The 16,090-nt window shown below is 50.3% G+C and overlaps 1 protein-coding gene across 1 annotated transcript; it reads left to right on the top strand.

The window, feature by feature from the left end:
- Positions 1–3,004: 3,004 nt before the first annotated feature.
- SOST (sclerostin) lies at positions 3,005–6,510 on the top strand (the record flags this gene model as incomplete). Its single annotated transcript, XM_081028263.1, has 2 exons — positions 3,005–3,357; positions 6,089–6,510. The coding sequence occupies exons 1-2, from the start codon at positions 3,138–3,140 to the stop codon at positions 6,508–6,510; spliced, it is 642 nt and encodes a 213-aa protein (XP_080884389.1). The 5' UTR covers positions 3,005–3,137.
- Between the last annotated feature and the right edge of the window lie 9,580 nt (positions 6,511–16,090).

The raw sequence follows: 16,090 nt of genomic DNA, 5'->3' as shown, positions 1-16,090 counted from the left end.
AAGCAACCAACCATGCCAACACTCTGATCTCAGAGTCCCCGCTTCCAGAACTGTGAGTCCATACATTTCTGTTGTTTAAGCCCCCAGTGTGTGGTACTTTGTTCCAGCAGCCCCAGCAAACTAATTAATGCCCACTTATATGTCACTGGTGGGACAGGGGACCTGGCTGGGATTTCTGGAGAACAACCCTGCAACATGTAGCAAACTGTTTACCCTTTTGGACTAGCGTTCACTTCTGGAAAATACTCTAATGTTTAAAAAAAAATTACTTTGTGGAATACTACTGGGCAATAAAAAAGAATACATTGTGGATAGTACATGCAACAACTTGGATGAACTGCCAGGGAATCATGCTGAGTGAAAAAAGTTAATCCTAAAAGGTTACATGCTAGTTGATTCCTTTATATTACATTTCTGAAATGACAAAACTGTAGAAATGAAGAACAGATTAGTGGTACCGTGGGTTAGGGGTGAAGAGGGTTGGCATGGGCGGAGGGTGATTCTGGTTATAAAAAGGCAACAAGAGAATCTTTGTGGTCACAGAGTTGTTCTTCATCTTGGCTGTGATGGTGGCTACTTGACCCTGCACATGTAATAAAGTTTCATACAACTAAACATACTCATGTACAAGTAAAACAGAGGAAATCTGAATACGATTGGGGGAGTGGATCGATGCCAATATCCTGATTAGGATGTTTCACTATAGTTTTGCAAGACGTTACCATTGAGAAACTGGGAAACGGTACATGGAATTGTCTCTGTATCATTGCTTACAAGTGCATGTAAATTTGCAATTATCTCAAAATAAAAAGTTTAATACAAAAAATTACTTGGTACAGGATGTTCATAGCCTCCCGACTGAGAAGCTATGACTGAGGATAGGGGAACACTGAAAATAAACTACCCACAACAGAAGTCAGCTAAAACCCTGGGAGTTTAAGTGCGGAAGTATTGCTGAGCTCTGAACAACGAGCTCTGAACGAGCTCTGAACAACGTTGCTCTGAACAACGACAAACTTGTGGACTGAGTAAATCTAAAATTGAATTAGTGTTATGTGAAAAAGCAGATGGCATCATAGCAGGTTCTCTCTGAGCCATTCTGTGGAAAGTATGGCTATACATTGGCAGAGAGTAATTCAAAAAGATGTAGATAATTTAGAGATTCAAGTCTACTGGATTCTTCTTTCTCTGTCATTTTTACATTACTTCACTTTCAAATAAAATAATGACATGAAATAAAATCCCGAGTCTCTCCACCCCCAGTCCCTGGCTCCTCCTTCTGTTTCCAGCAGGTGGCAGAAGTGTTCCAAGGATGGTGACCACCGTCTCTGTTTTCTTTGGATGAGCCCGCAGCTCTCAACAGCAGGAGGGGCTCGAGCAGCAATCCCGCCAGCTCAGGAATCCAGGCAGCAGAACTGTCCTCTCCGAAGTCCAGGGCAAGGAGGCAGTTGTCTGGTCTCAACAGGGTTAACAGACCACATTCCAGAACAAGGGAAAAGGAGACTGGTGGGTCATAGACAGGCAGAGGGGGCTCTGGAGGGCCAGCTTCTCACAACACACAGCCACTGTTGGGAGAGATAGATCACCCCCAACAATGGCCACAGCTGTTTTCGTCTGCCCTGAAGGAAACTGACTTAGGAAGCAGGTATCAGAGAGGGCCCTTCCTGCAGGGGCTTCTGTCTGGCTTGTAAAACTGTCAGAGCAGCTGCATTCATGTGTCGAGTGATGGATGATGGAAAGAAGGAGGGACAGATGGCCACAGATGGACACAGTGACTTACAAGTCCAGGCAGGTGGCAGAGGCCTGGCAGAGGCTCTGCAGGTGGGGCATGCTGATTCATTGCCCAGTGAAAATACCAAGGGGACCTGGGCCACAGCCCTCTTTCCAGCTCCTTCAGGGCCAGAGTGGCTGCACCTCCTCAATCTGTCTGCAATGAAAGCTTCCGCTGGCCCTCCTTTCTTTTCCTGCACCTCAGGTGTGAACCTTCCTGCCCCGGCACCTCTGCCCCTCCCAGGCTCCTCATTCTGCTCCAGGGCTGAGGTAGCAATTCCTTTTGGTTTCTTTGTGGCCGGCTGGACCTGGGGTGGCTTCGTGGAATGCTCCCGGACGTGGTATACATCAATCAGATTTTCCATAGAGGACTCAACGCTGGTTTTGAAAAATGAAATGGGCTGGGAGACAGAAAAAAAAATGTCAGCACTAAAAATGTTGGCCTTGGCTTTTGCTAAGAAAATGGGTTTTGTGCTCTCTACTCCTACTCACAGCCCGGCCAAAGAAATAACTGCCTTTAGCACATGCGCCTGCGAGCCACAGTGAGTGTCCTGGCCAAAAAGTGCCTGTCACTGTGTGCGGGATCCCTGAGGAACTTGAAATGGAGTTTCCTCCTTGAGCTCCATCACCAGTTCCCGTTGACTTGCTCATCCTGGCTACTTATAATGGGAATCCCCATCCCCTTGTCCAAGTGGGCGCCCTTGCTGTGGCCCTCGGTTTTCTCTCTTGCCTTCCAGAGGATGCCAAGAAGAGCTTTTTTGGTCGGAACAATCAATGCTGAGCCTCATGGACTTGGGACCAATGAGATTTCTTTAAAAGCGTACTTCTGCCTCTATTTGGGTCTGTGGGGGCCAAATAGACACCCACTTCGGGCCATTTTTTCATGTGACAAATGAACTTGGCCTTAGAAATGGGATCAGCTGGGCTCAGCCCTATGGAGGATTCAGAGCTGCAGTTTTCTTTGTTAAGCTTGTCCAAAGTTTGTTTTGAGAAAGCCTGAGGGCCCCAGGAAGGTAGAGATTAAGAGCCGGGATTCATTTTGATATCTGAAAACCACAGCCGTCTGCTTGTGGGAGGAGGCACTGGAGAGCAGGCTCGCCTCACACACACCCCTCTCTCTGGGTCACCTGGGAGCACCAGCAGCAATTTGGGAGTTTGCTGCCCTTGAGGAGAAGTCTTTGTAGCGGGTTTGTTCTGAGCACACCCCTTTCCCTCCCCCTGGGCTGAGGAAAGCATGGGACCAGCACTGCCCCAGCCTGTCATTGGCTGGCACTAGGCAGAGGGGGCTTTAAAAAGGCAAACGTGTCTGGGCTGGGGACTGGAGCTTGTGCTACTGGAAGGCCAAGTGCCCTCCTCCGGCTGGCACCATGCAGCCCTCTTTTGCCCTGTGTCTCGTCTGCCTGTTGGTGCACGCAGCCTTCCGTGCGGTGGAGGCCCAGGGGTGGCAGGCCTTCAAGAATGATGCCACAGAAATCATCCCTGAGTTGGGCGAGTACCCTGAGGCCCCGCCAGAACTGGAGAACAACAAGACCGTGAACCGGGCGGAGAACGGCGGGAGGCCTCCCCACCACCCCTTTGAGACCAAAGGTATGGGGTGGAGGAGAGCACTTTAAGCATAGAGGTCCTCTGATGGGAGGGTTCTCTTTGGGGCGTGTTGAAGACTAGGATAGACTGTTAGCCACTGCCAGCAACGGTGGAGGGACAGTCTTGTCTGGAAGCAGGAGAAGGATGACCGGCCAGCATAGCCTGGGAATCTGAGTACAGTGACTTGGGACTGGCAGGGGGCAGGATGGAGGCTGAGGTGGTGAGGGTACAGCATTGGGACAGGCTCAGAGGCTGGGAAAGCTTTCAAGGAATCCCCTCCTGAGAATACAGGAGGCTGGTCCAGCTGTCGCCACTGAGGAGGGGACAAGGCAAGGGAGCCTCGTATCTATGAGCACCTACTGGAGGGCAGATGCTCTGTGGGCTGCACATGGGCTGTCCCCCAGGGACCCACCACGTGGAAGCCCCCTAAGGTGAACTCCCAATTTGAAGCTGAAGAAACAGGTTCCAGAAATTAAGTAATCTGGTAGTGAGGAGAAGAACTGAGATTTGAACCCCTTTTGATCCAATTCCAAGACAGCCCAGGTAAGGGATTATGGGTGGAGTGTTGGGGACCAAGAGCCAGAGCAAACCCCCCCAAAGCAGTGGGAAAGGGATGGCAGAGAGGCACTCCATCAGTTCCCCCTGCCCATGGTCTGCCCGGTGAGCTGGCACTTGAAGGAATGGGAGTGTAGGCACAGTTTTAGCCTCTGGGTGGCAGCTGGACATTGGAGGGGAGGCAGCATCCTCTGTGCAGGGAGTAGACACAGGTGGCACCATCTGTCCTGGGTCCCCGCCTCAGATCCAACCTTGCCTCACATCTGGGGAGGGAGCCTGACCCTACTGAAAAGTCAATGGCCCCAGTGCAGGGTACACCTGGGTTCCTGATCAGGTGCCCACAGAGAAGCCTGTGGGGCAGTGTGCACAGCTGCTCTGCAGCTGGCAGGAATGGCTGGGGGTGGGGCTGGGATGACACTTCAGACTAAGGGCCTCAGTGCCCTCCGGCCATTGTCCAGGTGGGAGAGGAGCCCACTGCCCAGGCTCCTACATTCCATCGGTCCCTTCCTCCCAACTAGCTGGGAACATGGTGCTTTGCCGAGAACAAAACCAGAGGAGGCTGGGGGGACCCTTGGGTCTTCCTACCTGGAGGGCGGGTGTGCCCTCCCCCTACTCCCCAGACCCCCAGAGAAGGTCAACTAAGCTCAATTCATGGGCTGTAGGGGACCCAAGTATGAGATGTCCACATCCCTGAGCTCCCATGAGAGGCCACAAGCCCCAAGGAAGCCACTTGCTCAAAACAAAGTCACCCTCTGAAGAGGAAGTGCCTGACCTAGGGCACTATTCTTGGAAAGCCCAAAAGCCTTCTTCCCTGGGCAAACAAGCCACCCCCACACGCCACCCCTGGGAGCAGGGGTGAGGGTGCCAAACCAACCCAGAAACCAGAAGGCCAGCCACAGGAGGAAGGCAAGCCCCACATCTCCCCTGCTGTGTTTGCTCTCCAGTGTCTGGCTCTCTCTGCCCCCTCTCCGGTTTTGGTCTTAGGACTATTTTTCATCCCTTTGTGTCACATGGGTCCCATAAGACTCTTGGGGGTGGACAGGTGCTCACACGAGGATCAGCTGTTTAAAAAGCTCCCGCTCATCTAAACCCATAGTAGAAGACACCATCGAGGTGACTTTAGGGGCCTAAGCCAGGTCTCAGAACTCAGTCTTACCCCACCCAAGAAACAAGCCTGTGCCACCATCAGGTGTCTATTCAAACCTGATGATGGTGGCACAGGGATGTGGCACAGAGCAAGAGACGTGCCTAGCAGGGTGCCGGGTACACAGCAGATGCTTAATAAATGTTTGTGGCAGTTGAGCCTGTAGGTTTTCCGGCAGGGCTTGGTCCCCTTCTGGTAGGGAAGTCACTGTAGTAAAAGCAGCCCTTTGCCCTCCCCTCATTCCCCAGCCCAGCCTCTCATGGTTGCTTAGGCACACAGCTTCCACCTGTGTGGGAGCCAAGAGGTGCTGGGGCCCCAGGGAGTAGAGTCAGGAGACCCAGCTCTGCCTTTTGGGCAAGTGCTTCTCCCTGTCTGTCCTCAGTGATAACGAGGGGGTTTGCCTTTGGCTCCTTTCAAGTCTAATGACTTGCCCTCCTCTCTACCTCTCTTCCAACCTTCTCCGTAGCAGCAGCTGCCCTGATTTATTACCTTCAATTAACCCCTACCCCTTTCTCCATCCCCTCACCGCCCCTCCCAAGTGGCCGGAAAAGGAATTTGGGAGAAGCCAGAGACACGCAGAGGGTGTGGCTAGTACCTACCCGGCCAAGGCCAGGGACCCTGTGGCACAGGAGTGACGGAAGTCTGGCAAAGAGGAATAATAATAATACATAGTAACAGCCAACACTTCCAGCTTGTACTATTTGCCGGTGGTGTCCCCTGCATTATATATGTGACGGATAAATGAACGGATTCCTCAAGACAACCCATTGTACAGATAGGTTGCAAAAATATCAAAAACCAAACACCAAAAAGCCACACACAAACCCACCAAAACTTGGCTGCAAAGTTTTAGGAGGAGAGGGTGGGCTGGAGATCTTTCCAGCGGCTGGGCCCTTCCCATAAGAGGTGCCCAGGGGCAAAAGAACCCAGTCTGGAGAAAGGCAGGTTTGGGGACGGCGGGGTGAGGGGATGGAGTGGGTGTAAGGCCTAAGGCTTGGAGGGAGCCGCCGCCCTCACGCGCGCCTCTCTCCGCAGACGTGTCCGAGTACAGCTGCCGCGAGCTGCACTTCACCCGCTACGTGACGGACGGGCCATGTCGCAGCGCGAAGCCGGTCACGGAGCTGGTGTGCTCGGGCCAGTGCGGACCCGCGCGCCTGCTGCCCAACGCCATCGGCCGCGGCAAGTGGTGGCGCCCGAACGGGCCCGACTTCCGCTGCATCCCGGATCGCTACCGCGCGCAGCGGGTGCAGCTGCTGTGTCCCGGCGGCGCGTCCCCGCGCGCGCGCAAGGTGCGCCTGGTAGCCTCTTGCAAGTGCAAGCGCCTCACCCGCTTCCACAACCAGTCCGAGCTCAAGGACTTCGGGCCCGAGGCTGCGCGGCCGCAGAAAGGCAGGAAGCCGAGGCCCCGCGCCCGGGGCGTTAAAGCTAACCAGGCCGAGCTGGAGAACGCCTATTAGGGCCACCTGCGGCCGCGCCACCCCAGCGGCGCCCCCCATCGGGCGCCGCAGGTTTCTGCCCTCTGCGCGCGGTTTGATTGTTTGTATTTCATTTTAAATGCCTGCAACCCAGGGCAGGGGGCTGAGACCTGCCTGGCTTCGCAGAAGGTAGCCAGACCCTGCGGATCCCGGGTGCCAACAAAGCCCCACTCTCCCCGTCCGCCCGCCCGCCGAGAGGGTCCCGCAGGGCTGGGGAGGGAGAGTCACAGACACTGAGCCATGCAGCCCCGCCCACCGGGGCCGCCTACCTTTGCAGGTCCCACTTCAGAGGAGGCAGAAAAGGAAGCATTTCACCGCCCCGGGGTTTTAGGAAGCGGTGGGGAGTGAGAAAAGTCTGGGGACTGGTTAAGAAATTTCCATAAGATCCCTATCCACTTCTCTGCGTGTCGTAAAGCCTTTAGTGCCACGCTGTGCCAAGAACACAAGACCGGGGTCCGAAAATAGGGTTTCTAGTCCTGGCTCTGCCACTCATTTGCTGGTGAACTTGGACTACAGTCTTCTCTTTCTGGACCTCGATTTCCTCTTTGTAAAATGCAGGTGGGGGTGGGATTAGGATGTCCAGCGATTCCAAGGACTCGGGTGCTTTTTGCATGGGCAGGGAGAGAGGTGGGATTGAACCATGGTCATGTCCAGAATTCGGAGTTGTAATCCTGTGACCTGACAGCCAAAGATGAAAAACAAACAGGAAAAAAGAGTCTATTCATGGCTGACAGACTCCCTAAAGACACGGAGTTGTTTCCCAGGCTGGCTTCCCTAGATGTTTGGCTACCTCCACCCTTCCATCTCAAAGGATACAGAAGCAACATCATTAATTGGAGTAGAGAAGGAGAAGGTCCCAAGGGTGGTGGGAGGAAAAGAAATCACCCCCCTATTCCCAAAGAGCAGTGTCCCGCCCCCACCCCGTGGCCATATTTTAAAGTCACCTTCTGCAGAGAAGCTCAAGGTCCCAGGACACTGGGCTTGCAGGCCCAAGGGAGCAGCCACCACCCTTTCAAAGACCAGCAAGCAGATCCCTTCAGAGACATCTCTTCGTAACTCATGGACACATTTCTGTCTAGAAAATTGCTTCTTACTGCTGTTATGTGTGGTGGCATATCTTACATTAAAACGATATTATTGAGGAAAAATTACAAGTGCTGTACATATGCTGAGAAACTGCAAAGCCTAATAGCTGCCATCCAAAAATCTTTTTGAAAATCATTTCCAGACACCTCTTACTTTCTGTGTAGTTTATAATTGTTTAAATTTTTTTTTTTTTTTTTAAACAGAAGCACATGCCATGTGAAAGCCTGCTGGGCTGGTTGTTTTCTGCAATCCTTTCATGTGGGATTTGTCCACAAGAATGAAAGTCGTGGTTTTAAAAAAGAGTTAAGTTACATATTTATTTTCTCACTTAAGTTATTTATGCAAAAGTTTTTCTTGTAGAGAATGACAACGTTAATATTGCTTTATGAAATACCAGTCTGTTCTTTCAGAATCCAGAAGCATTGTTAATAAACACAATGAGTCGTTATGGAGAGGATGTGGTCTCATTTCTCAACCACACACAGTCATTTCTGTCAAACTTAACATCCTTCTTTGGGTCACTACAACACCTTTGACTGCACGATGGTGGCCCTTGTGACAATTATGTCCTTTGAAAAGTCATGTTCGTCCCTTCCTCTCCTAACCTACACCTCATTCCTTCACTCTGCTATTGTAATAAATCTCAGCCTGGTCTCCCTCGAGCAGTCTGCCCTTCGCACTGTTCCAAAAACACGGTTCTCATTGTGTCACACCCCTGTTCAAAATCCCTTCATAACTCCTCCTTGCCCAGGATCAAGTTCAGTCTTTTCAGCCTGACAAATAAGGCTTTCGCCTGCTTAACTCCCATCCTCCAGTTCCTCAAGCTTCCTTACTGACTCCAGGTGCCACATGCTGTACTGATCCCCACCTCCCTAGTTTGCACCCCAGCCCCAAACAACTCTTGCTCTTTCTTTGGGGTTCACGTTCCTTGTCATCTCTTCCCTGATCCTCCCAGAAGTGTTCCAATCCCCACGGATCCCTTGCACCTCTGGTGTCCAGCCCCTTTTGTCCATGTCTCTATTTTGGTTCCTAAGTCTTTGATTGACATTCATTCATGGACCACGTGCCTCACCTGGCCACACCCTGCTGAGTAATGGGATAGACTCAAAGCCAAGGACAATTCAGGACCAGGTCCCAGGAAACGCAGCCACGCTTTGACCCAAACATGAATTTTATGCCTCTCTGGTGAATATGTAAGATTGTCACAAGCAAGGACAGTGTCTTGCCCTTCTCTCTTAGTGCCCGATGCTAGCTGAGACTCTTTAGTTGCCATAAGGAGGGATAATCAATTGCAAAGCTTTCAATCAAGTCCAGCCCACCTTGGGGTAACCCCACCCCCAGAACCTTCCTTACCCCCAAAAGTAAGCTGAGGTCCGCCATGATGACTTTTAACTTTAACTCCCAATGAACCCCCCTAAAGCCATCGTCATCATCAGCAAGTCTGTGTTAGGTGTTAGTGGGTGTTGCTGCCTCTGGGCCTGCAAGGAATCTGTGCATTGTGAGGAATCCAGAAAACAGGAGCAGGTAGGAAATGGATACGTGGTTCAGCCCCCAGAGACAATGTGGTTTAGTGGTGGGACACTGGCTCAGGAGCCATGTTTGTGTCTGAATCTGAGGCACTGAGGGGTTAAATGTTTTGCCCACAGCCGGATATGGGCTCCTTCCCTCCTTCCCTTCCCCTACACTCAAGCAGCTCAGAGCCTCGTGGGCACGGGGCAAATTATCAGGTCACATTGTTCAGTACAAAGTGTTATGCAACCGAGGACAAGAGTAATTGGCTCTGTGTTGGGGGCAAGGGATACAGGTTAGGGAAAGTGTCACAGAGGTGGGCGCTGCTTAGAGGTCTACCAGGTTGAGAAGGGAGCACAAGCAGCATGGTGGACCAGGAACTCCAGGCAATGCCTCCTCTCAGTACACTTAGGATCTGCTTTCTGGGACCCGGAGATCCCGGAGAGATCAGCCCAGGCTACGCTCCCATTACCATGAGGGGGAAAAAAACCCAAAGGCTAAACTGTAGGTCGGGCTAGAGGTTATTTGTGGAAAGTTATATTCTACCTACATGCGGTCTATAAACCTGGTGCCGATCAGAAGCGAAACAGATCTACAGGCTCAGCTGGCAGGGGTGGGGTTCTGCTGTGGGGAGCGCAGGTTCTAGGGGTGCAGCCAGACTCAGAGCTTGTATTAATAATCTGAGAGTCAGACAGGCAGAGGGACAGAGGGAAATGGGTCTCTCTCCTACACACACTCTCTCTCTCTCTCACGCACACACTCGTGTATATACACACCATCCATGGGGCTCTACCTATACTTTGAATAAAAATCAGGCCACCTTTGCATAAGGAGGTAGAGCAAAAGAAACTCAAAGAACCCCCAGGAACTTGTTTTCCTTGAAGCAGGCAGGACTTGGGCGGTGGGGGAGGGAGGGTGGAGAGCCTGCAAAGCCACCTGTGTGTGAGCTGAGCTCAGAGACACAGCAACTGAAATCTGGTGTGTATCCCACATCCGCCTGCCTCCCACAAGTTCCCCACCACACAGGCCTGCCCTTGTTCCTCATCTGGAGCCTGCTTGGTCTCTCCTACCCATCCCCATTCCTGGAGTGCCGCCTCTGTCTTCTCTCTTGTCTAAGGGCAGGCAGAGGCTCGAGTCTCTGGCAGCATTCATCAATACCTGACGTTTCTTTCGTGGCTAGCGGGGCAGGAGACAGGGGGACTGTTTCTCCTAAATCAGTGCCACCATGCTCCTGGTTTGCCCAGGCATGGACACCTATTGGCCCAGCATAATTATGAACAGCTCCCACTCTTACTCTTAAAAACATCCCAGTTTGGGCAATAAATTGTATGGTCCCCTGCTATTAAGAGATGCAGCTTCCTGTGAAATAGACTGGGGCCCAGTTGCCCATTTCCAAATGCTGGTGTTTCTGTCGATGGTGCTCCTTGTGTGAGTAATTAAGGCCTGTTCATCACTCAGGTCTCAGACAATTGTCATGTCCCCTGACCAACCAAGCCAGTACAAATCCTGTTGCTTTCTCGTTCATAAGTAACGCTTCCTTCCTTCAGAGAGCTTATCTCAGAAGTTATGGAATCATCGATGTATTTATGTAAATATCTGATTGATCTCTCTCTCTCCCTTCCTAGACTATAAGACCCAGGAAAGCAGGGACTCTTGTCTGTCGCTGCCCACCAGGGCACCACCTGTACCCAGATACTGTAGGTGCCTCATATGTATTGTGGTTGTACAGTTGTTATTCAATCTATTTAGGATTTCTTTTCTCATGAGATTAGGTGAATGAAATGGCTTGATGGTGGGAGCGGGGAGGGGAAGATCAGACATCTGTGAAAAGAGGCTGTTTGCTCTGATTGTTTTCTGTTGGGTCTCTGAGGATAAGACACAGCTCCTACCCTCAAGCAGTTTATAATCTTGCTGGGGCATCAAGTGGAACATGAGGGCACGAGGTGCCCCTGTGGAGTATGTATGTGATCTTTTGCCACCAGAGTGGTTAAGGCCAGAGGGAGAGAGGGGATTTAGAGGAGCGGGTGGCGGGGGGGACTTCAGAGGGGCAAGGCAGGGATTGGGTCCCGCTGAGCTTTGAAGGCTGCCAGGATATGGAGGGGCAGAGAGGAGAGACAGCGGAAGGAAGAAAGCAAGGGGGGCACACACCCGGTGGGCTGGGGCAATGTCAGCATGAGACCTTGCACACAGGGGTTGCTCTCTCTGTATCCAAGTTCATTACACAAGGAAGCAGCAGAAGCCAGGAAGTAGAGCAGGTGGGGTGGGGGTAGAGTTGGATACTGTCAATCATGGCAGGAGAGAGGAGGCATAGCGTGGAAAGGAGGGAGGGGCTGAGTCCCCATAATGGTGGCATCGACTCCTGTGGGAAAGACAAGAAGCTGGGTCATGGATGTGAAAAGCGCCCCGAACGACCGTTCTGCTCTCCATGAGCCTGCCAGGAATGCTTTGGAGACTGGGCCCTGCCTTTCTTACACCCTTATCCCCACCAATTCCCAATTTCTCTACAATCGTCTAGGGTGCCTGAGCTTGGGTCCCATGCACCAAGAGAGCCAGAGCTGGCAGTGGGTGGCTGCAGGTGGGACATAGGTACCCACGACGGAGGGTAGGAAAGGGAGACAGAAGAAGAGGAGGCCAGAGCACAAACCTTACCTACCTGACAACTTCCTAAGGATTGACTCTGCCAGCGCATTTAAGGCAGAGACAGGAGAGATGAGGGCAGGAAAGGAAGTAAGAGGAAGAAGGTAGACAGGGAGAAAAAAAAAAGGGTAAGTAGTAATTCATTCCACTAATATTGACTGCATGCCAGCTGTGTGCCAGGCACCGCCTGAGGCTCTGGCCGTGTGGTTGTGATCATGGAGCCTCTTGAAGGTCATGGTAGGCAGGGAGATGGATGTCAGGCAGACAACAAAGAAATGCAGAGCATAATGCCAGGAATGCAATGTTCTGTGAAACAAAATAAAGCTGGTTAGCAGACAGAGAGCCATGGAGAGCCACGCCAGCCTTCTCTGAGGAGATAACATTTAAGCTGAGACCTACATGCAGTGAGGAAGCGAGCCACACGGGCCCTGGGGGATGCGTGCACCAGGAAGGGAACAGCAAGTGCAAAGGCCCAGAAGGTATGTAGGGGGTGGTGAAGGGACACCACTAATTGCCTTGGACGCTTTTCAGGCGTCTCCATGCCAAGGCTGCTAACCCCTGATCTGGAAGCCAGCATGGTAATTATAATTATAGTGAGGAGATGTGTGTGTGTGTGTGTGTGTGTGTGTGTGTGTAAAAGAGAGTGTCTCTTTGTATGTTCTCCTGGCTCTGTATGTTAAAGACCACATGACCCCCAAAGAAGAATAATTTGCATATTATTAATTATGTAGCTATGCACACTTTTATTCTTAAAGTGCATGATAGATTTGCTTAAGTAAGACTGTGGGCATTAGGCAGATGCATTTTTTCTAGGACCTATGCATTATGAAATTCATATATAATTGCAGAAAAGTTCACAGTTTCCTTTTGATGGATGCCCACAGAATCCTACCTGGGGAGAAGCGAGGATTGGTTCAGCCCAGGATAGTACAAACATGATTGTGTTGGTGTTCTTTCCTGCCATGGCTCTAGCCCAGACACAGAAATAATGTCAAAATATACATGTTTATTCTGTTAGCTGAGACTGTACGTCAGGGGATTGAGGTCTGAAGGGTCAGAAATGAATTCCTTCTGGAAAGAGTCATTCTTACTTCTCTGAACTGTGTAAGAAGGTTCCCATCCGTGAGCACCCTCATCACGACATCCACTGCAAACCACTCTGCTCTTTGGCTTGGCATATGCAATCGCACATGTGTGCATGTGTGTGAGTATACACACATGTGAGTATGTGTGTGAGTATTACTCTGAGTATACCATGCCAGATGTTCCCCTGTGTTCTAAAAGCCTCCTGTTTCTGCCCCTTCGTTAGCAGGTGTCCAAGAAGGGCACTGGCATCTGGAGACTGTGAACGATGATGTGATCTAGAAGTCACATCAGATCAGAACGATGGCCAGTTCTGAATAAGACAGAGCTCCGTGTCTTCCAGGGACACCAGATAAGAGCCTGGATTGAGCCTCAGCTCTTCCCAGAGGTGGCTCTGGGAATGCCACCTGTATGCATTGCCCTCTGGGAGAAACCCAAGACCTGCCTCCAGCTTTGCTGTATCCAGAAGGAGCTAGGTGAACGCAAAGACGCTGGCTGGAGGTCTCTTCTTGTAGTCTCCTCCCTTCCATCTTTTACATCATGACCAGATGGTCCTTTCTCTCTCTTTATTAAAAGACAAAGTTCACATTTTTTTAAATGCAAAAAATTTCACGTTTTTGCAATTGTGCTGCATTATTTTTTTATATGAAACAAATAGAACATCACAGATACAATTCTCTTTGAATTTCTCCTCTTCCCCATGCCTTTCCTTCCCCATGCCTTTCCTTCCCTCTCTAGAAGCAACAGTCATGTTTCAATACTTTTTTACATATCTTTTATTTATAACCAATATACAAACATATATGATTTAAAATTTTACATGCACTTCATCATACTATCCATATTCTGAAACTCATCGTTTTTTACTCAAAATTATGCTTTTAAGTTCAAGCCATGTTGAATCATTTCTAACGATTGAACCCTATCATATTTTATGACTGTACCATTATTTGTTTTCTGTTTTCTACTGGTGGACATTTACATTGTTTCCAATGTTTTCCCTATACAAGCAATGCTATAAGGAAGTTGCCTGGACTAGACTCCTGAGATGACCTATAGTAGAGTTTCTTCAAGACAGAAAGGAGTCAGTGGTCTAATACAACAATCTAATCATGTCACTTTTGTGCTCAAAATTCCTCTATGGCTCCCTATTACCTAAAGGATAAACTCTAAACTCCTTAGTTTACAAGGATGTGATCTGGTTTCTGCCCACCTGTCCAGGCATACATTTGACCAGCGGCTGCCTTAGCACTTTATTCCCTGCAGTATTGTATTTCTTTTAATTTCCAAAAAGCCCAGGTAGTTTCAAGCCTCGGTGTTTTTGCACATTCTGTTTCATCTGCCTAGGACACCCTCGTCCCTCTTCTCTGGTCTGGAAAGTCCTCTTTATCTCCAAGTCTCATCTCAAACACTGCCCTTTCCGTGGGAGCAGACAATTGTGCCATGTACATACTGTAGTATAGGGGCTGCCATACAGACTGAACTTGACTTCTCCTCCCCTGGACTGTGAGTCTATTGAGGGCAAGGCCCCAGCCTTCGCACATCTGTAGCCCCAATGCCTTTGCACAGGCTTGATCAGAGTCAGTGCTCAATAAACATTTGTTGAATTAATGGATGCTTGACCAGTGGGGTGTGATTTGAACAGCAGGAATGAGAAGTTCAGCTTCTTTCCAGCTCAGTAGCAGGCAAGAGCTCTGGGACAACCTTTTCAAAAGTATTTCTTTCGTGCAAGTCCCTCTGTAGCTTTGCAATGTTGCTAGGGGGAGAAGGACCCCTCCCAAGAAACCAAGTCCATGGTTGTTTACCCAGGATATTATCAAGCGTCCAAATTACAGATATCTCTATCACTTGGCCAACAATTTAGTGTTGTGGTGTTAGGTTATTTCTATGTCTGAAGAAAACAGCTCAACTCTGACTAAAGAAATAAATGATATCATTTTTCATTCAGGCAACCAGATTCCTTGGTACAAAGGGCTCCCTGGGGAGGAACGCCGGGACAGCGTGGCTCCTCTGAGGCTATTTACATCTGTCAGCTTCTCTAATCTCTTGCCTTCCTTCCTCTGCCGGTTTCCTTCCCTTTGCCCAGAGGCCTGCGTTGAGCCCTGTACTTGCAGGGAGGGTGGTGGAGCCACCGGCCTCGGCCTCACGTATGCGCTGGGGGTGGGTGGGGGTGAGGTTTTGGCCCAGTGGCACTTAGGGTTTTTTCTTTTCTTTTTTCTTAGAAACCAGCCTCAATTTAAGATAATGACTCTCCTCGTTCACCGGTGATCGCTATTTGTAGGGACTTATTTTTCCCTGGATAATTTGGCTAAGAGAAGTTAAATCTAAAAGGGAACACTTTCTAAAAATGTTGCTGGACAGTTTGCAGAGCACCAAGGGGCATCTTTTGGATCCATGAGACCCTGGGCGCCCCCCCTTATTAAAGGAGAGCTGGAGATGGAAACAGACTGGAGCCGTTTATGACAGATGGAGTCAGGATGGCTTTTTAAAATGTCATCGAAACCTGGGGTAACAAGGGCCCGAGGAATCACTGGGTCTGGACTTTGCCAAAATATTCCAATTCCTGCACAGTCAACCCCCACCTCCTCTCTAGCCCCGTCTCCCATAATGTCCCCCACCCCCACCCCGGCCCCAGCTCGGCTGGCTCCTCCACCTACGTTGCCTTTCTTTCAGTTTTTCAGTTCCTCGAAAGCAAAGGCTTGTCGCTTATGACAATGCTGTTCCCTAAGCCTAGAATGCTCTTCCCGAATTCCCTGCCTTACAAGCTCAGTTCAAATGTTACCGCTTCAGAGGCCTTCCCTGACCACCACCCCCTCTAAAATAGGACCCCTCTCTTCTCTTTCCCAACCTTGGTCAGGATTTGTTATTTTGTAGGTGTCATGTCTGCTTCTGCTGCCCAATCAAAAGCTCTATTGGACAGGAACTTAGCTGGCCTACGGCACCCCTCCCTTTACAGGGAAACCATGGAGGGTGGCAATAGCAGGTGCTCAACAAATGTTTGCTGAGTAAGTAAAGCAGCAGGAGCAAGTGAGCCACCTGGCACACTCCCTCTACGACCCGTTAACACAGCCATGGTAGATGTCATTCCAATACCAGATCCCAAACACTTTTGAGCTTTGGTGGGCCAACACAGACCTCCTGGACAGGGAGAAAGAGACCCTAGACTTGGAAAAACCTTTTGAGCTCTTATTCCTCATTCTTTGTTTCTTTATGCACAGATGCTTTCCTTCCCAAAGCCACTGTATTT

The sequence above is a fragment of the Rhinolophus hipposideros genome (genome assembly GCF_964194185.1).
Source record: "Rhinolophus hipposideros genome assembly, chromosome: 20".
Taxonomy (NCBI): domain Eukaryota; kingdom Metazoa; phylum Chordata; class Mammalia; order Chiroptera; family Rhinolophidae; genus Rhinolophus; species Rhinolophus hipposideros.
Note: the sequence above shows the minus strand (reverse complement) of the source record. Positions and strands in the feature narration are given on the sequence as shown.